Raw genomic sequence first — 18,965 nt, 5'->3', positions numbered from 1 at the left:
GTCAACACATACTGATTAGGTATGGAGAGCCATTTCAGCCAAAATTAAATAAATGGGTGAAATAAATAAGAGTAAAATAAATCAATAAATGAAGAAAATGAGTAAAATAAATAAAAAATTAGTTAAATAATTTGCTTTTTCATTAACCCAATTTTTCATTTATTTTTCAGATTATCAATTTCTCTTTTTCATTTATCTCTTTCATTTATCCCTTTATCCATTTGACCATTTTTCATTAATCTATTTTTCATTTAACCACTTTTCAATTTCCCTTTTTCATTAACTCAGTTTTTCATTTATTTATTTTTCAGATGATCAATTTCTCTATTCCCTTTTTTCATTTATCTACTTTTCATTTATCTCTTTATCTATTGACCCATTTTTCATTCATCTATTTTTTAATTTAACCATTTTTCAATTTCCTTTTTGCGGCGTCTGGTCTCAGTGTTTCCCTTCAGACTCCCAGTGGGCTCACAGCTTCAGGATGACCAGAGACCTTCACCTTTCTGGAGCAGGAAAACTCGGCCAAATGCACTGGTGACACTTTCATCTAAGAAAAATGTGGCTGTTCTTATACCATTGATATGCAAGAACCGTCTGTATTTTACTGTTTTGAATAAACAAAATATTATGAAATCTGTGTTCCTTCTAATCTGTGAAGTTCTAATTTAATCAAATCTCATGTTTTCACGTCCCAGAGACAATAAAATGGATCGTGGAAATAGAATGTGATAAATAAGGAAATACTAAATGAATAAGGGAAATTGGAAAATGGGAAAAGTAACTATTTTTCAAACAAATGTTAAATGAAAAATAGATAAAAGAAAAAAGAGTAAATAAAAAAGGGATATATGAGAAATTGATTAATGAAACTGGGAAATAGAAAATCAGGTTAATGGAAAAAGGAAATTGAAAAGTGGTTAAATGAAAAATATCCATCCATTTTCCTGCACCCTTGTCCCTCAGTGGGGTCGGGAGGGTTGCTGGTGCCTCTCCAGCTAACGTTCCGGGTGAGAAGCGGGGTCACCCTGGACAGGTCACCTGGACAGGTTGCCAGTCTGTCGCAGGGCAACACAGAGACACACAACCATGCACACAGTCACACCTAGGGGCAATCTGGAGAGGCCAATTAACCTGACAGTCATGTTTCTGGACTGTGGGAGGAAACCGGAGTACCTGGAGAAAACCCACCATGCACAGGGAGAACATGGAGACTCCATGCAGAAAGACCGGGAATTGAACCCAGAACCTTCTTGCTGCAAGGCAACAGCTCTACCCACTGCACCACTGTGCAGCCCTAAATGAAAAATAATTAATGAAAAATGGTTAAACAGATAAAATGGATAAATGAAAAAGAGAAATTGATAATCTGAAAAATAAATGAAAAATTGGGTTAATGAAAAAGCAAAATTATTTAACTAATTTTGTATTTATTTCACCCATTTATTTATTTAATTTTGGCTGAAATGGCTCTCCATAAATGATAGGTAAAGGATAAAACGCTAAATCAGTACCAACATAATAATCTATATTTTATTTGTTTCATTTCCCACAGCATGATGCTGCCACTGCCAGGCTGTGAATAAACATGAGGAAAGAGGGAATGATCAGAACCACCTTACCGGACCCACTAGCTTCCTGAGCAGAACCGCTTCTGGTTCTGGAGGCTGCGGGTTTCCTCCATTCAGACTGTGCTGGTCCAGTCAGAGCAGATCTGATTCTTGTTCTGACCCGCTGCAGGTTCCTCCTCCATCTGGACCCGGTTCTGATCCAGGACGGATCCTCCTGGTCTTCAGCGAGCCCACAGCAGAAGGTCCGGTTATGAACCGGTCTTCACACACAGAACTGCTCAGAACCGCTTCACAACTCAGACCCAGTCGGACCGTTCATTTCTTCAGATCTGGTTCTGATTCGGTCCAAACTCTCCGAACTGCAGGTCTAGAAGCCCAAGTTGCTCACAGTAAATCACTATTTATTTAAACTTTCCAGCAGCGATTTGAACGAGTCGCAGCAAACGGCTTGCTCGCTGCAGCCAATCAGAAGCCAGGGTCTCTTGGAAGAAGCCAATCAGAAGCCAGAGCCTCCGTTGGGCCCGCCTCTGGAATCTGAGGGCAACTTTGACGGATTAAATTAATTTATGACGCAATTCAGCGCAGAAATGTTTAGTTTTTAAAATGAAACATTTAATAACTAAGGCAAGTTACTCTTGTGTTTTTATTTCCAGCTTTAATAAATTTACATTTGAACTATAACTTCAGTTATTTATTGTATTTTGGCCCCTTTTGCTCTCCGTGGGTCCCGCCCAGTTTCTGCGGTTCTGGAGTCTCCTGGGCCCTCGGACCAGTCCAGAACCATGGAGCTGGTTCTGGACTGAACCGGATCTGGACCAACAGTGAAGCACACGGAGTCCAAAGTGACAGAAAACAACTTTATTGAGTCCGGCGCCTTTACAGCTGGAATTCTGGGAATTCAAACACGACGTCTTTCCCCGTCAGCTTCTTGTAGACTCCAGAGAACGTCTCCACCTGTAGAGGTCAGAGGTCAGAGCAGAACCCGATTTCAATTATTTATATCAATTAAAATATCAGATGAGTGATTTTCCTAAAGTTATAATTCAGTAGAAAGTGCTGGACTGGAGGGAGGGTGAGCACCCTCTGGTGGACTAAAACATCTTTATCATCCTTTAAGAGATTAAAGGTATCAGACGGCAAACACTAATTATTTCATTGTCTTTATTTCTCCTCTTTTATCCTGAATTACAGAAATAAACTGTTAGTTTCCCTCCAGACGGATCCGGAGCGTTCTGTGTCCTGCATGGTTTGTCTCCCCAGTAACGGCCCAAAGGACTCTGGGAAGGCGTAGGAATATGCAGGACGCTCGCCGCGCCGCAGCCGGGGGCGGAGCTTACTGTCCGACATCGTGGAACGGGATTGGACGTCACGGCGCAGAGCTGCGCTCCCATTGGCCACCAGGACAGAGCTGGAGGCCACGCCCCCAGGTGTCCATGTCGGGAACTGATGGTTGCTATGGTTACAGCAGCATCACAGTCATTAGATCAGTCAGGATTTCTGAATGGGCTCTTTGCACATCAGGGAAAAGCGGCTCCGTCGTTTCCATCTGACCCTCGGAGCTGCAGGGCCTGGCCGAGGTAACCGTTGGCGATGAACATCGAGCCGAAGCCCCAACACGCTGGAGGAAGGTTTCAAGACGTTTGTCTCGTTATACATTCACCGATTTATTCATCTGTGTGGCTAACATTAGCTTTAGCTTACGCTAGTAGGCAACATTCTCGGACGTTGTTCTTGTAAAATGTGATATTTAACCCTTGTGTGTGAGAACTGAGGCACATGGTACAAGCTTTACGTGTGTGAGGTCAGATGGACCCCAGGCTAAAAGCCTCTTAGCTCAACAGCAGCAGCTCTGGAGTCAGATCTGGTTCAGCTGTTCAGGTTCAGAGCTGCTGCTTTTAGAAAAACATGGCCGTGTTTCTTAATGTTATCTAGTTTTATTACCTGTTTCCTGTTCAGAGCTCAGACAGTTCGGTGTTTACAGCAGGATGTTCAGGCGGATCAGTGGCTCGGCTCTCTGGTTCCCATAAACGGTTTCAGGCTGAATACAGAAGCGACTCCATGGAAATAACTCAGGATCTTTATTCACCATCCGTCTCCCCGTAGTTTTAGCTGCAAACTGTGCTGTTAGCGTTAGCTTTAGCTGGTAGCGACGGATATTTACAAGCCGCCATCTTAATTCAGGATTGTTTGGAAATTAATGAAAACTTAAAAACCCTTTATATCAGGAAGACAACAATGTTCATAGTTGTGCTTTTTATTGTGCCTGAAATACGACTTAGTCTTTTCTAGTTGTCATGGTAACTCAAAGCGGAAACAAGTGAGCCTCATTATGCGGATGTGACGTCAGCGCCGTTCGTACAAAGAGCCCATCATCTGTGCTGAGCTGTCCAAACAGCTGCCTGCTCAGATCTGTCAGAGTTCAGCAGGATGACCTTTGACTTCTGTTCATTTAGGCAATGTGACATCACCACAGTGGCCACACCCACTTCCCCAGAGCTCAGCCACATGAAAACAGAACTAGAGCCCAGTTTGATTCCTCCAACATCTCAGAACCAGAACCCGGCTGGCCGGTTCTGGCCCGGTCCGAACAGAACCACTCACTTTGTGTTCCACGTTGTTCTGCTGGGCCTTGTCCAGGTGGACCTTGATGAGCCGGCTGCTGTCCAGCTTGACCCGGATCCGCTTCCCGACGATCTCACTGGGGAACACCAGGTCCTCCAAGATGGCGTCATGGACGGAGGTCAAAGTTCGACTGGGAGGACGAGGAGGAAGTTTATTTTTCAGTCATATTTTTTATCAAATTCAGACTAAATAGTTTAATTAGCTTCAAGCTAATTAGCTTGAAGCTAATTAGCTTGCTAAGTATTTAAGCTCGACAGTTAGCTTGCCAACAGGATGTACAATAATTACTGAGTCAATAAAAACGATGACATCATTCTGACATCACAAACATGTTGGTGAGCGTTCTGTGTCCTGCATGGTTTGTCTCCCCAGTAACGGCCCAAAGGACTCTGGGAAGGCGTAGGAATATGCAGGACGCTCGCCGCGCCGGCAGCCGGGGGCGGAGCTTACTGTCCGACATCGTGGAACGGGATTGGACGTCACGGCGCAGAGCTGCGCTCCCATTGGCCACCAGGACAGAGCTGGAGGCCACGCCCCCAGGTGTCCATGTCGGGAAAACCATTTTTAAATCTGAGAAAATGTCCCTGAACCCAACAGCTGTGGTTCTGGTTCTACTGATCCTCCAGTAGTTCTAGACCTGAGAATCAGAACCGTTTTTCCCTCGGGTCCAATCTGGGTCCAGGTTCTGCAGAACTGAGCGGTTCTGGTCCACTCACCTCCTGGGACGCTTCTGCTTATTCTTGGTGCGACTTTTCCTGGTGGGTTTGGGAAGAATCCTCCTCTGGAAAACAAACAGCAGTAATCAATAATCAATACCTGATCAGAGGAACAGACCCCGGACCGGAACCAGACGGATCCGGAGCGTTCTGTGTCCTGCATGGTTTGTCTCCCCAGTAACGGCCCAAAGGACTCTGGGAAGGCGTAGGAATATGCAGGACGCTCGCCACGCCGGCAGCCGGGGGCGGAGCTTACTGTCCGACATCGTGGAACGGGATTGGACGTCACGGCGCAGAGCTGCGCTCCCATTGGCCACCAGGACAGAGCTGGAGGCCACGCCCCCAGGTGTCCATGTCGGGTCATTGGACTGGAGCTGCACCAGTTCACACTGGGAATATTGATGCAGGAACAGGAAACGACCAGATCAGAGGAAGAACCACGACTTTGATACAGACATGAATGTTGTTGCTCCACCTTCATGACGGTTTCAGCTCAGCTCACCAAACCACGGAAAACAGAACCGCGACCCGGCAGAACCGCACACGGTGAGCAGCTCAGGTCCAAACGGCTCTTAGAGCCACAGGAGGATCAGCTTACAGAAAGCCTGACTGACCAATCAGATTCACGCTCCAACAACTTCAACAGTAAAGTCAGATAATAAACGTCAAAAAGCCAATTTCTTCTTTTACTTAAAGGAAAATCAGCTGCAGGCTCATAGTTCTGAACTTTAGAAAAGATTTCAGTTTATTACAAATGTTTCTGATTGATAATCAACTTATCTGATTATAGAGTAACAGATTATTACTAAACAGTATTTATCAGTAGTTTCCATTTTAGTTCCATCCTGTTTGCTCTTTTATTTCCATGTTATTTTGTCTGATATTCCTTTTTCACCTGCATTAATTCTGATGGTTTTTTCAGCCATATTTACCACATTACTTTATTAAGCTATTCATTTATTGCCAGTTTTGGCAGGATCTGTCCTCCATAGGTTCTGCCTTCAGTCCAGCCAAATAAAACTCACCGAGATTAAAATATGACATCATTTTGAAGAAAGAGGACATTTTTTAAACATTTTAAAGCTTAGAGAAACTTCTCTCTCGCTTTGGTCTTCAGCTACAGAAAAACAAACTTCAGCATTTTCTTTACAGGGCTGTTGGTGTTTTTAGTAAATTAAATTCTGCAGTCATGACTGAACTAATCGGATCTCATCTGGTGATCAGCTGACCAATCATCAGCCAACCAAACGCTGCTGAACGACTCAGCAGATCCAGACTTTTATTGTGAAGGATCAGGTCCTACTACAAATGAAATGATTGATCAATTACTAAAATAATCAGCAACTAATTTAATAATCACTTCATCAGTAACTGCAGTATTCAGACTGGAAGATCATTTGAACAGCAATGAAGCCAAAACCTTTTCCATCCGACATGAATCTGGAGATCAGTTCAGCTTCTGCAAACAAATCTATTAATCACCTTTGGCATGCAGATCAATCCTCAGATCAGCTCTAGCTGTATTGATTAGAGGCGTGCTGATCAATCGGCTGATTTCTGTGAGAAAGTGAATGATCGGTGATCGATCTTGTTGCCGATCACCTGCATCTCCCTTCCCAGCCTGCAGCTGCTCTCCTGTAGTGACGAACTTTAACTGTGATTGGGGTCGTTGGCGTGTTGTGGTGGAGAACGACCTGAGAACGACCTCAGGGTGACCTCAGAGTGACCTCAGGGTGAAGCAGGACACGATGCACCAACACATCCAATCTAACATGAGATTAAAGTCAAACCATTGATTTGGCTGCATCAGTGCAGGAGCTACAGATCCGGATCAGCTTCACGGTCAGAAAGATAAACAAATAACCCAACAATGATTCAAGTCTTGGAGCTGCGGAGTGAGACGCTGGTTCTGGTTCTGGTGTCGGTCCGCTGCTACAGGTGGTAATATGACCCAGACGGATCCGCTCAGCTCACAGCAGCTGGGAGCTGAAATCAGATTCCAGACGTGTGCCTGGTATCTCTAAAGTAGGTGAATTTATTGCCAGATAACAGAATCATTTAACAGCCAATCAGGTGATCGGAGATCGGCCTCATGGACGATCCGATCGGAGCGTCGCTCGTCCCGATGTTCAGCAGATTCATCGCTGCCACTGACGTTTAGAAAATGTTTTATCTAAGGAACCATTTCAAATGTTTATTTGTATTTTTATGTAAAAGATCAGAATGGGTTAAATTAAAATATTTTTTATCCAGTCAGAATAATCGATCAGTTCATGTTAGCTGCAACGCTAGCTCCACATCCTGAGCAGAACCGGGTCTGGAACCCAACCCGAGAGGTTCCCAGCTTCTGACCTTTGACCCCTCACCTGTGCAATGAAGACGACGTGCTTCCCGCTGAACTTCTTCTCCAGCTCCCGGACCAGGCGGACCTGGATCTTCTGGAAGGACTTGAGCTGAGGAACCGGGACGAAGATGATGATGGCTTTGCGGCTGCCGCCCACCTCGATCTCCTGCAACACAGAGGAACGCTCCGTCAGCAACACGCCAGCAACGCAGAGCATCCGCAACACGGATCCGGAACCAGACGGATCCGGAGCGTTCTGTGTCCTGCATGGTTTGTCTCCCCAGTAACGGCCCAAAGGACTCTGGGAAGGCATAGGAATATGCAGGACGCTCGCCGCACCGGCAGCCGGGGGCGGAGCTTACTGTCCGACATCGTGGAACGGGATTGGACGTCACGGCGCAGAGCTGCGCTCCCATTGGCCACCAGGACAGAGCTGGAGGCCACGCCCCCAGGTGTCCATGTCGGGAAAACAAGGAGACGGGAAAACGTTCAGCAGAATTCCCACCTTAGCTGCGGTGATGTGCAGTTCCCTCAGCTGGGCCTTCAGGTCGGAGTTCATCTCCAGCTCCAACAGAGCCTGGAGGAGAAAGGTCCGGGTCAGCAGGCGAACAGAACCGGCACCAAGATGGCCGACTGACGGCTCTTACCTGGGAGATTCCAGACTCAAACTCATCGGGCTTCTCGCCATTCGGCTTCACTATCTTAGCGCTGGTACTGAACATGGCCTTAGTCTCTGCACAGAAACAGAGCTTAGAGAGGTCAGAGGTCAATTCATTCCATATTTAAAGAGGAACAGTAAAAGGAAAAGATTAGCAGGGCTAGCTGGATGTGTCACTGGGGGATATCAAGCTGTTGGTGTTGGACTGTCATACAGCAAGTACTCAGTCAGAGGCCTCTTCTGATTCGTTGGAACACTGACTGCTACCAGAAATCCTTCCTGCCCACAGCATCACCACCCACAATTCTCTTAAAATACTTGGATGATTTAAGTTACTTTAGCAAAGTATTTTTGAATAAAATCTGACTTAGGAACATCTAAACTGGTTCCAGAATAACCGGTTAACTGGTCCCAGTTGCTGCCGACATGAACTACCAGTAACAAGTTTGAAATGGTTCTTGTTCTCCTGCTGCAGCGACCTAACCGCTAAACTGGTCCCAGCTCGGAGGTTCTTCGGTGAAACTGTGGGACCAGTATAGTAGTTAATTCCCAGTTCATTCTCCAGCAGTAGCTGACTGAACACACGCCCGGCCTAGCTTCTCCCGCTAACACAGTCCCTCCGCTACTACGCTGTAAATACACCTCTAACGAAACCATCCGCTGCTACACAAATCTTAATCTGAGGTATCAGAGTCCAAATGGGAAGTTCTGGTAGTTGAAGCAACAACAAAACAGCTTTAAAGGACATTTAAGATCAGAAAACTGCTCTGCTGTAAAAATAACACGACTAACCTGTGTCAGCGACGGCCAAGGAAGAGACCGGAACATCGCGAGACTTGAATTAATCCAATCGCGTCGCTGATCATTAGCATCGCGAGAATTAGATATGTACGCCGTTGTTAAGTTAACATATCGCGAGAGTAAAATTAGTAGAACGTCTGATCCATACTCCTATCCGGGAGGTGGCGGTAATGCACCCAACCGCCATAAAAACGAAAGGAGAAGAAGAACAACAAGAAGAAAATTAGTAGCATCGCTGCTGTTAATTATCGGGTTTACGGCCAACTTCACCACATTTAGGCCTAACATGACACTCTGCTGGTTCCGCTGATGTTCCGGATTTGGACTCCGGTTCGGACAGTTCTCAAGAGGTTCTGCAGCTGTTCAGACATGCCGAACCCGAAAGGAAAGTTCTTCTACGCTGTCAGGAAGGGAGTCAAACCCGGAGTCTATAAGTCCTGGTGAGGATCCGGACCGGCTGTGTGGAAACTTTTAACTGATAACGGATAGGAACTAGGTTTATTGTGACGTCATAATAATCCAGAACCGGGTGGTGGTTCCGAGTATTTTCTCAGAATGTCGCTTTCGGAACCGCAGTTTAGAATTCACACCTCAGCAGCCGCGTCTAATTATTATGTCAGTTAAAATTAATTTCAATAATTTAGATTGTATGCGTTCATTTCATACAGACGGACACATTTAACCCTTTAGTTGATTCTGCTTACAGTCAGCGGAAACGCAGCATTTAGTTAAAGTAGTCAGAAAATCTAATTTAATTTAGAAATATTGTTTTATGGTCTAAACAGCCGTGGAGGAACTGACTATTGTAGGGTTAGGGTTAATATTGTTCACGGAGTAGTATATAAGTAGAAAGTTTAGTAGAAGGAAAAACTAGCAGTCAGTCAGCTGCTGCAGTCATCATCAGAACCTTCTGCTGGGTCCATCTTTGTGTTTCCTGTTGGAGTGTTGATAGGTTCAACAAAACCTTCAGGTCCAGTTTCTCCACACCGATCAGAACCAAATTTACTGGGAGTGAGAGAGTGGGCGTGTCTCACTGATCTCTGATTGGACAGAAAACAGGAAGTCCTCCAACAGAGGAAGGTGACAGACGGACAATGTTAAGAAGGAGGAATGGGTTAAATCCAAAAGGTTCTAAAGATTTCACTGGGTCAGAACAAGAACATTCTGGAAAGAGTTCTGGAGAAATGCTGAGCCTAAAATCCTGATGACTTTCCTGGTTCTGGTTGTTCTTCCAGGGAAGAGTGTAAGATCCAGGTGGACAAGTTTCCAGCTGCGTCGTTTAAGAAGTTTGGATCAGAACGAGACGCCTGGGCGTTCTTCAGAGGAGAAGACCCGTCTGCGGTTCCGGACCACAGCACAGGTGTGTCGGTCCAGACAGGTGAGGAACTAAAGGTTCTGCCTCTAGAACCTCTGGAACCAGCAGTAATCCTGCAGGTTTGTTCTGAATGGTTCTGGTAGGACCATCTGTACCGATCAGAGAGGTGACGGAAACATGATCTCTGTGTTTTCATCAGAACCTCTGCTGCAGCGTTTTGGATCAGCTGAAACCTTTTAGCAGAACTGGACCCGATTCCTCTGGAACGGTTCTGTTCCTGATTGCAGTTCTGTTTCCCATCAGGGACCCGGCCTGGAGAGACAGACGTCCCTCTGCTCCCCAGACGGGGCCCAGAGCCGGTGGAGTGCATCCCGCTAGGAAAGAAGAGGCCCCGCCCAGAGGAGGGGGCGGAGCCTCAGCCTAAACGAGCAAAGCCATCAGACGGCTCGTTAGCAGGAAGCAGTGATGGGTTCACCTACATGGGTACGATGATGGAGCTTCATCCAGAGCTGTGGCCTCCAGTGGCTGGCACCGCTAGCTAAGAAGCTAGCTGCGCTGACCCTGAAGCACTAGTCATTAATTTAATTCTGCTAAAGCTAAAGCGCTATACTAGCATGGTATAAAGTGGAAACTAAAGATGAAGCGTCGTGTCAACGTGGTATTCAGTGGAAGCTAATGCTAAAATGCTAACTTCAGCCATATTGACACCCACTAGGTGCGGTGCAGGACCATATTGCCCTCCACAGGATCAAATTACTAACAGTTTAAAACCAAAACTTCAACACGGATGTTGAATTTTTTTTCAACTGAAAGTTATCAAAACATGCAACTAAATTATCACTAAACAATTCATGAGAAAAAAAATTATTTTAGGGGAAGCTAAGTATGCTAAACATTTTCAAAATTAGCAAAAGCGCTCAATGCTAAAAATTAGCACTGCTAATTGCAATAGTGGCCACTCCCAGACTGACCTCTGACCTGCTGCTGACCTTCCAGGCGATGCCGTGGTGGTGTACACCGACGGCTGCTGCTCAGCCAATGGGCGGGCCCGGGCCCGGGCCGGGATCGGGGTGTACTGGGGCCGGAACCACCCACTGTGAGTCCACACACACCCACACACCCTCAACTAGCTGCTGCTGGCGCTAACGCTGAGGAAGTAACCAGCTGCTGCCTGTTGGCCAGAAATGTTGCAGAACGGCTGCAGGGGCGACAGACCAATCAGAGAGCAGAGATTCAGGTAAGACCCGCCCACATCCCGCCTCAGAATCACGGTCCAATCAACATGAGAACAGAGTGCGGCTTTAAAAGCAGCTGGAGCCCGATTGGTCAGGATGAACTGGTTCTGGTCCAGTGCCCTCTAATGGCTCAACTGATGTAGTGCAGCACAATCCTTTTATTTCTCCCTGTGTTGGATGATGCACTGCCGTTAGTTTTATTACCGTATTTTCTGGACTATAAGGGACCTAAAAGCCTTAAATGTTCTCAAACATCAGCAGTGCGTCTTATAACCCGGTGCTCCTGATGTGTGAACTGAATTCCAAGATCTGTCCCCGACAGAGACGTAACGTGTGCAGCAGGACGCTGGCAGCGATAAACCGATCAGAGGATTGTTGTCTGAGTTCTGCAGCCTCGGTAAAAACCAGACAGGTTCTTCCTCCATCACCGTCTCTCTTCATCTGCGACTCCATGCCGCTCATCTCACTGCTGCTGTGGAAAAGGAAGTGAAGCAAACTAATGTTTGCCGTCATTCCGGGAGGATCAACAAAAGACCTCCAACTGCCGGACATCGGTGTGAACAGGCCGTTCAAACAGACGCTGCGAGGGAGCGATGGACTGAACACACGCTTACTGAGACGGGGCGCCGGGCGAAGTTACGCCACCAGGTGTGGATGGACTGGACGCCTGATGGATCTTTTCTTTCCAGGCAGCATTTTAAACGGTGATCCAGGCTTTTATTTCCACTCGGTTGGATTCCTGTGACTCCCTTCATCTGGGAGTCAGTCAGTCGCTGCAGCTGGTTCAGATGCTGCTGCACCACTTCTAACAGGAGCTGGACAGAGGGAGCATGTGACCCCTGACCCCTGACCTGACCTCACTTCACTGGCTCCCTGTTCTTATGTTTGTTTTTAAATCACTACATAATCTTGGCCCGGCTGACCTCTGAGCTTCTTCACCCCTACGGGCCCCATCGGTCTCTCAGGTCCAGCTGCTCCTGGAGGTCCAGAGGTCCAGGAGGCTCAGAGGGTCAGAGCTTCTCTGTCCTGGGCCCAAAGTTATGGACCGACTTGCCTTGGCAGGTCAGAAACGCCCCTTCACTGTCCACTTTAAAGCTCGTCTATTTTACTTGGCTTTCGACTCCAGCAGGATCCAGTTTTAAACTGTTAGTTTTTATTTTATTTTTTATTATGTTGTGTTTTAATGTACAGCATTTTATCAGCTGTGGTTGTTTTAAAGGGCTGTATAAATAAAGTTGGTTTGGTTTGGCCTCAACTGTTATCAGAGCTTCGCTGAAGCTGCATCGTTGCTGAACCTGGAAACGAGACTCTGATGAGGGAACCTGATGGACAAGCTGTTCAGCTCAGACACAGAAGAAGAATAAAAAGTAACGTGTTTAGTTACATAGTCGAATAAAGTTCATCTAAACTTACTGCTTTGTTCCCTTTGTTTTCTGTTTGTATGTTTTAGCATGAGTCTGATAATCCAGTGCGCATTATAGTCCGGGAAATACGGTACTCAATTAAAATGATACAATTCTGAGTTTAAAAGCTTATTTTTATCAGAATTAAAATTTAATTAATTAACCTCAGAAAAAATGGGACTCGTTGACTGGTTAGTGACTGGTTAACTGGTTAGTGACTGGTTAATGACTCGTTTACTGGTTAGTGACTCGTTAACTGGTTGGTGACTGGTTAATGACTCGTTAACTGGTTGGTGACTGGTTAGTGACTGGTTAGTGACTCGTTCACTGGTTAATGACTCGTTGACTGGTTAGTGACTGGTTAGTGACTGGTTAGTGACTGGTTAGTGACTCGTTCACTGGTTAATGACTCGTTGACTGGTTAGTGACTGGTTAGTGACTGGTTAGTGACTGGTTAATGACCCGTTAACTGTTTAGTGACTCGTTTACTGGTTAGTGACTGGTTAGTGACTCGTTAACTGCTTAGTGACTCGTTGACTGGTTAGTGACTGGTTAGTGTCCCCCTCCCCCCCAGGCGGCCTGCAGGGCTCTGGAACTGGCCCGGCAGAACCACATCCAGAAGCTGGTTCTCTACACTGACAGCAAATTCACCATCAATGGTGAGTCATCATCCTGGACCTTGGGGTGTGGTGGGGCCAGGTGACCTCTGACCTCTGACCTCCTGCAGGTGTGACCAGCTGGGTGAAGACCTGGAAACTGAACGGCTGGAGGCTGAAGTCTGGTGGTCCGATCACCAACAAAGACGACTTCATGACGCTGGACCGGCTGAACTCCGAGCTGGACGTGGTCTGGGTGAATAACCGGGCCGGGCCGGGCCGGGCCGCTGGGGCGGAAAGCTGGGCGCTCCTAACTGTCCCTCTCCCTGCAGATGCACGTCCCGGGCCACGCGGGGTTCACCGGGAACGAGATGGCGGACCGGCTGTCCAGGGAGGGAGCAGCCAAGGAACCACAGTGAAACGTTTCTGATATTTTCTGCTTCCTTTCTGCTCAGAGTGAATGAAGTTTAGTTTGCTTGGTGTTTCTGTTGTCTGATCAAACATAAGAGAGTTTCTCTATCCGTTTATTAAAATGTTAAAAAGGCTGAAGAAGTGTCTCTTCATTCCCTGGAGGGTTAGAGCCGTGGTGCCCAAAGTCGTCCTGCGTGTTTTAGTTGCTCCCTGGTTTAACACACCTGGATCCAGCGACGGCTCGTTAGAAGAACATTGACCTGCTGAAAAGGTTTTACTACCACCAGGGAGAGAAGGAAACATGCAGGATGCCGGGCCTCCAGGACTGACTGGGCAGTCCTGGATTAGGTGTTGGTTAAATATAATCCCTGGTTCTGATTGGCCGATGAAGCCCTCACGACGGCTCCTCCCCCGGAGCCGCTCTGCTTCTGTTTGCTGCTTTAATCTGTTAAATTATCCCATCTTTAAGGTTTCGCCTGGTTCCGACCTGCAGGTATTGAAACGGACCAGCAGAGGGCAGCACTCCTCACTGCTGATGCCTTTAAACTGGACAGATCAGCACATTAATGTCCTAATTTATGTACAATTAACTTGATTATGCCAATAATTATGATTAATACCAAAGTATCATCCTTAATCACACTGAAAACCATTTCTTGAGGGTTTTTATTTTATTCTTAATTCCAGAAATGATTTTTGATGGTTGCCAAATAAATGTTAATCTTAGAAATGAAAATAAATCCTTAGGCTAGTTTAAATCTGAATTCAAGTTAAAATGTTTCAGGGATTAAAAGATTTGTTAATTTTCTAGTTTAACTAGCAGCCAGGATCATAACTATTCCTACCGCTGGCAGGTTGACATGGAGGAATGCTGGCTGGGCGCAGAAGTTTGTTCTGTCAGTTGGTTTCGAAATAACTTTTATATTTATAAATCTGTTCCTGTCTGAACTCTGACCTCGCTCAGTTTGGCTCTGAGAACTCTGGCAGCAGCAGGCTGAGGCAGAGCGACCTCTGACCTCTGCCTGCAGGCCAAGCGGGCCGCCGCGATCCCGCCAGCGGCGGCACACGCTGCGGGGTCAAAGGTCAACGCTTCAGCAGCTCGTTAGCTCTGCAGCTGGAGGGAAGCAAAGCGGTAGAATCAAACCTCTGTTTGCTTCAGAACCTTCTGAGAAAATAAACTTTGCACATTGGGTCAGAGGAACCGGGTCAGAGTGGACCGGACTGGAGTTCTACAGAACTTCCCACCTCATGTGCAGAGCCCGGAGAGACGGAGGTCCACTCCGCAGTTCTGAGCAGCTCCGTTTGGACTGGACTCCCTCAGCAGGTCCAGAACCTCCTGACCTCAGCATGATGTCACAGACGGGTCTGTTTCCATGACAACAGGGACCAAGACGGCGCTGGGAAAGAGAAGATCTTTATCTGACACTACGACAGAATCCAGCAGGTCAGTGAATGCACCACGGCCAGTTACCCCAGTGTGAGGCTGGTTTTGGCCCAGTTCAGCCCAGTCCTCCCAGCAGCAGCCTCAGTGGGAGGAACAGCAGCATGTTGGGATGCAGCGCAGCTCTCTGGGCGTCAGCCTGCTGCAGACCTGAGCTGCATACTAACAGGCAGCTGCAGCAGCGGCTCCAAACGCTGAGTGTTAAAATGTCTTTATTGGGCTTAAATGTTGGAATCACTCATTATTATTGAAATGTTCTGGTTCTATTGGGTTTTATTTGACATATTGAGATTTTATTCTTTATTAATATCGAAATAAAAACCAGGTCGTGTTTCGTTCCAGAACCGGAAGGAGAAAATTTGGCTGGTTTTGTCCCCTGGTGGCCGGCAGCGGTACTGCAGCGTGTTCTGTTGACCTGTAACCTTCAGGGCTGTTTACCTGAGGAACAGGTGACGAGGAAAGGGGGCGGTGCCAGCAAAGACCTTCATTAAAAGCTCCTCTTCCTCCCCCTGATTGGTGATTCATCACTTCTGTGTGCCTGGTAGTAAATAAATAAATACAAATATATAAATTAATCCACGATAAATTAAGATTAAATAACTATTGTACAGGTTAACTTGGTGGTCATATTCTGAGTTTACCGACATGATGTCATGGTTGAAGGAATAAATTGGCTGTAGCAAAACAACCAATAGTGGTGCTCACCATATTTCAAATCCTCTTCTGATTGGTCGATCACCCGCCATGACGACTCCTGCTCCTGTATCAGAAGCTGCTCTGAAAGGCAAGCCTGGACTGAGGCACAGCACTGAGCCAATACTCAAAAAATAATCCTCACATGGCCTAGTTAAAGCCCAGAAACTCCTCATTTCACTTAGATGAGTCAAACTACCAGAGGAGCAAAAAACTGGACTCCAGTCAAAACTACAAAAATTCCCAGAAAGTTCCTGAGGATAACAGAGGAACTGTAACTGGTCCCACTAGCAGAGGGGTGTGCTAACTTTGTCCCTGTCTGGAGGGTTCTTTACTTTCCCAGACTAATAAATCAGATCAGAAACTTTAAGAAATTCTAAATCAATACCACAAGTTTCTGCAGGTCAAAGGTCACGGCTCCTCGCCCATACAAGGAGCCGGGAGCCTGGGGGGTATGGTCCATCGCCGCGGTAACGACTTTATCTGGCTGAGCGACTGGACGCTGCAGGCTGCAGGACCCGAACACCTACACAGCAGCAGGCTGCTGGTTCTGGTCCAACCGGGTCGGAACCGTCTGGGATCAGATGATAGTGAAGAAGATGATGAAGAGGAAGACATCTAAACTAAACTTTTCTTAACTTTCAGGAAAAGAAAACTTTCCTCTATTCAGCTCAGAATAACTTCAGGATGAAAACGGATAAAAACGGAAATAGTTCAGGATGAAAATGGAATAACTTATGGATAAAAACGGAATAACTTCAGGATGAAAATGGAATAACTTCAGGATGAAAATGGAATAACTTCAGGATGAAAATGGAATAACTTCAGGATGAAAATGGAATAACTTCAGGATAAAAAAGGAATAAGTTCAGGATGAAAACGGAATAACTTCAGGATGAAAATGGAATAACTTCAGGATGAAAATGGAATAACTTCAGGATGAAAACGGATAAAAACGGAAATAGTTCAGGATGAAAATGGAATAACTTCAGGATGAAAATGGAATAACTTCAGGATGAAAATGGAATAACTTCAGGATGAAAATGGAATAACTTCAGGATGAAAATGGAATAACTTCAGGATAAAAAAGGAATAAGTTCAGGATGAAAACGGAATAACTTCAGGATGAAAATGGAATAACTTCAGGATGAAAATGGAATAACTTCAGGATGAAAATGGAATAACTTATGGATAAAAACGGAATAACTTCAGGATGAAAATGGAATAACTTCAGGATGAAAATGGAATAACTTCAGGATAAAAAAGGAATAAGTTCAGGATGAAAACGGAATAACTTCAGGATGAAAATGGAATAACTTCAGGATGAAAATGGAATAACTTCAGGATGAAAATGGAATAACTTATGGATAAAAACGGAATAAGTTCAGGATGAAAATGGAATAAGTTCAGGATAAAAATGGATAAAAACGGAATAAGTTCAGGATAAAAAAGGATAAAAACGGAAATAGTTCAGGATGAAAACGGAATAACTTCAGGATGAAAATGGAATAACTTCAGGATAAAAACGGAATAACTTCAGGATGAAAACGGAATAAGTTCAGGATAAAAAAGGATAAAAACGGAATAACTTCAGGATGAAAATGGAATAACTTCAGGATGAAAATGGAATAACTTCAGGATAAAAAAGGAATAAGTTCAGGATGAAAACGGAATAAGTTCAGGATAAAAACGGAATAAGTTCAGGATGAAAACGGAATAACTTCAGGATAAAAAAGGAATAAGTTCAGGATGAAAACGGAATAACTTCAGGATGAAAATGGAATAACTTCAGGATGAAAATGGAATAACTTCAGGATGAAAATGGAATAACTTATGGATAAAAACGGAATAAGTTCAGGATGAAAATGGAATAAGTTCAGGATAAAAACGGAATAAGTTCAGGATAAAAATGGATAAAAACGGAATAAGTTCAGGATAAAAAAGGATAAAAACGGAAATAGTTCAGGATGAAAACGGAATAACTTCAGGATGAAAATGGAATAACTTCAGGATAAAAACGGAATAACTTCAGGATGAAAACGGAATAAGTTCAGGATAAAAACGGAATAAGTTCAGGATAAAAAAGGATAAAAACGGAAATAGTTCAGGATGAAAACGGAATAACTTCAGGATGAAAATGGAATAACTTATGGATAAAAACGGAATAACTTCAGGATAAAAACGGAATAAGTTCAGGATGAAAACAGAATAACTTCAGGATAAAAACGGAATAAGTTCAGGATAAAAAAGGATAAAAACGGAAATAGTTCAGGATGAAAACGGAATAACTTCAGGATGAAAATGGAATAACTTCAGGATAAAAATGGAATAACTTCAGGATGAAAATGGAATAACTTCAGGATGAAAATGGAATAACTTCAGGATAAAAAAGGAATAAGTTCAGGATGAAAACGGAATAACTTCAGGATGAAAATGGAATAACTTCAGGATGAAAATGGAATAACTTATGGATAAAAACGGAATAACTTCAGGATAAAAACGGAATAAGTTCAGGATAAAAAAGGATAAAAACGGAAATAGTTCAGGATGAAAACGGAATAACTTCAGGATGAAAATGGAATAACTTCAGGATAAAAACGGAATAAGTTCAGGATAAAAACGGAATAACTTCAGGATAAAAACGGAATAAGTTCAGGATGAAAAAGGAATAACTTCAGGATAAAAACGGAATAACTTCAGGATGAAAATGGAATAACTTCAGGATAAAAACGGAATAAGTTCAGGATAAAAACGGAATAACTTCAGGATAAAAAAGGAATAAGTTCAGGATGAAAACGGAATAACTTCAGGATGAAAATGGAATAACTTATGGATAAAAACGGAATAACTTCAGGATAAAAACGGAATAAGTTCAGGATAAAAAAGGATAAAAACGGAAATAGTTCAGGATGAAAACGGAATAACTTCAGGATGAAAATGGAATAACTTCAGGATAAAAACGGAATAAGTTCAGGATAAAAACGGAATAACTTCAGGATGAAAATGGAATAACTTCAGGATAAAAAAGGAATAAGTTCAGGATGAAAACGGAATAACTTCAGGATGAAAATGGAATAACTTCAGGATGAAAATGGAATAACTTATGGATAAAAACGGAATAACTTCAGGATAAAAACGGAATAAGTTCAGGATAAAAAA

At 44.6% G+C, this 18,965-nt stretch overlaps 2 protein-coding genes and 4 non-coding genes across 9 annotated transcripts; 1 reads left to right on the top strand and 5 right to left on the bottom strand.

Annotated features, from left to right (window-relative positions):
- Positions 1-2,414: 2,414 nt before the first annotated feature.
- On the bottom strand, positions 2,415-8,837 carry rps7 (ribosomal protein S7). The gene is made up of 7 exons (XM_081602838.1): positions 8,704-8,837; positions 7,901-7,986; positions 7,759-7,830; positions 7,276-7,419; positions 4,910-4,974; positions 4,173-4,323; positions 2,415-2,525 (listed from the first exon to the last, which is right to left on the bottom strand). The coding sequence occupies exons 2-7, from the start codon at positions 7,973-7,975 to the stop codon at positions 2,448-2,450; spliced, it is 585 nt and encodes a 194-aa protein (XP_081458964.1). The 5' UTR covers positions 7,976-7,986; positions 8,704-8,837; the 3' UTR covers positions 2,415-2,447.
- On the bottom strand, positions 2,802-3,011 carry LOC145549858 (small nucleolar RNA SNORA73 family). Its single transcript, XR_014085710.1, has one exon. It is a non-coding gene; the product is annotated as a small nucleolar RNA SNORA73 family (small nucleolar RNA).
- On the bottom strand, positions 4,536-4,746 carry LOC145549857 (small nucleolar RNA SNORA73 family). Its single transcript, XR_014085709.1, has one exon. It is a non-coding gene; the product is annotated as a small nucleolar RNA SNORA73 family (small nucleolar RNA).
- On the bottom strand, positions 5,058-5,268 carry LOC145549874 (small nucleolar RNA SNORA73 family). The gene has a single exon (XR_014085724.1). It is a non-coding gene; the product is annotated as a small nucleolar RNA SNORA73 family (small nucleolar RNA).
- Positions 7,508-7,718, bottom strand: LOC145549873 (small nucleolar RNA SNORA73 family). Its single transcript, XR_014085723.1, has one exon. It is a non-coding gene; the product is annotated as a small nucleolar RNA SNORA73 family (small nucleolar RNA).
- A 41-nt stretch (positions 8,838-8,878) lies between the features above and the next one.
- On the top strand, positions 8,879-13,805 carry rnaseh1 (ribonuclease H1). Of its 4 annotated transcripts, none has more exons than XM_008396964.3 (8): positions 8,882-9,152; positions 9,948-10,072; positions 10,331-10,510; positions 11,024-11,123; positions 11,210-11,264; positions 13,240-13,324; positions 13,393-13,517; positions 13,594-13,805. In XM_008396964.3, exons 1-8 carry the CDS (start codon positions 9,022-9,024, stop codon positions 13,678-13,680), a joined length of 888 nt encoding a protein of 295 aa, XP_008395186.1. In that variant the 5' UTR covers positions 8,882-9,021; the 3' UTR covers positions 13,681-13,805. The 4 variants fall into 4 exon arrangements, with proteins under 4 accessions (XP_017157641.1, XP_008395186.1, XP_081458963.1 ...); XM_008396963.3 differs by having other exon boundaries at positions 8,883-9,152; positions 9,948-10,090; XM_081602837.1 differs by lacking the exon at positions 10,331-10,510 and having other exon boundaries at positions 9,948-10,090.
- Positions 13,806-18,965: the final 5,160 nt, after the last annotated feature.

This window comes from Poecilia reticulata, chromosome 21 (genome assembly GCF_904066995.2).
Source record: "Poecilia reticulata chromosome 21, P_reticulata-male-v2, whole genome shotgun sequence".
Classification (NCBI taxonomy): Eukaryota; Metazoa; Chordata; class Actinopteri; order Cyprinodontiformes; family Poeciliidae; genus Poecilia; species Poecilia reticulata.
Note: the sequence above shows the minus strand (reverse complement) of the source record. Positions and strands in the feature narration are given on the sequence as shown.

Excerpts from the sequence above, each read along its gene's own strand:
- rps7 (XM_081602838.1), bottom strand. The coding sequence starts at position 7,975 with ATGTTCAGTACCAGCGCTAAGATAGTGAAGCCGAATGGCGAGAAGCCC. Across the intron at positions 4,975-7,275 it reads ACGTCGTCTTCATTGCACAG|AGGAGGATTCTTCCCAAACC; the intron begins GTGAGGGGTCAA and ends TTTGTTTTCCAG. Across the intron at positions 4,324-4,909 it reads AAGCAGAAGCGTCCCAGGAG|TCGAACTTTGACCTCCGTCC; the intron begins GTGAGTGGACCA and ends TCGTCCTCCCAG.
- rnaseh1 (XM_008396963.3), top strand. The coding sequence starts at position 9,022 with ATGTTCCGGATTTGGACTCCGGTTCGGACAGTTCTCAAGAGGTTCTGC. Across the intron at positions 10,091-10,330 it reads AGGTGTGTCGGTCCAGACAG|GGACCCGGCCTGGAGAGACA; the intron begins GTGAGGAACTAA and ends GTTTCCCATCAG. Across the intron at positions 13,325-13,392 it reads CAGCAAATTCACCATCAATG|GTGTGACCAGCTGGGTGAAG; the intron begins GTGAGTCATCAT and ends GACCTCCTGCAG.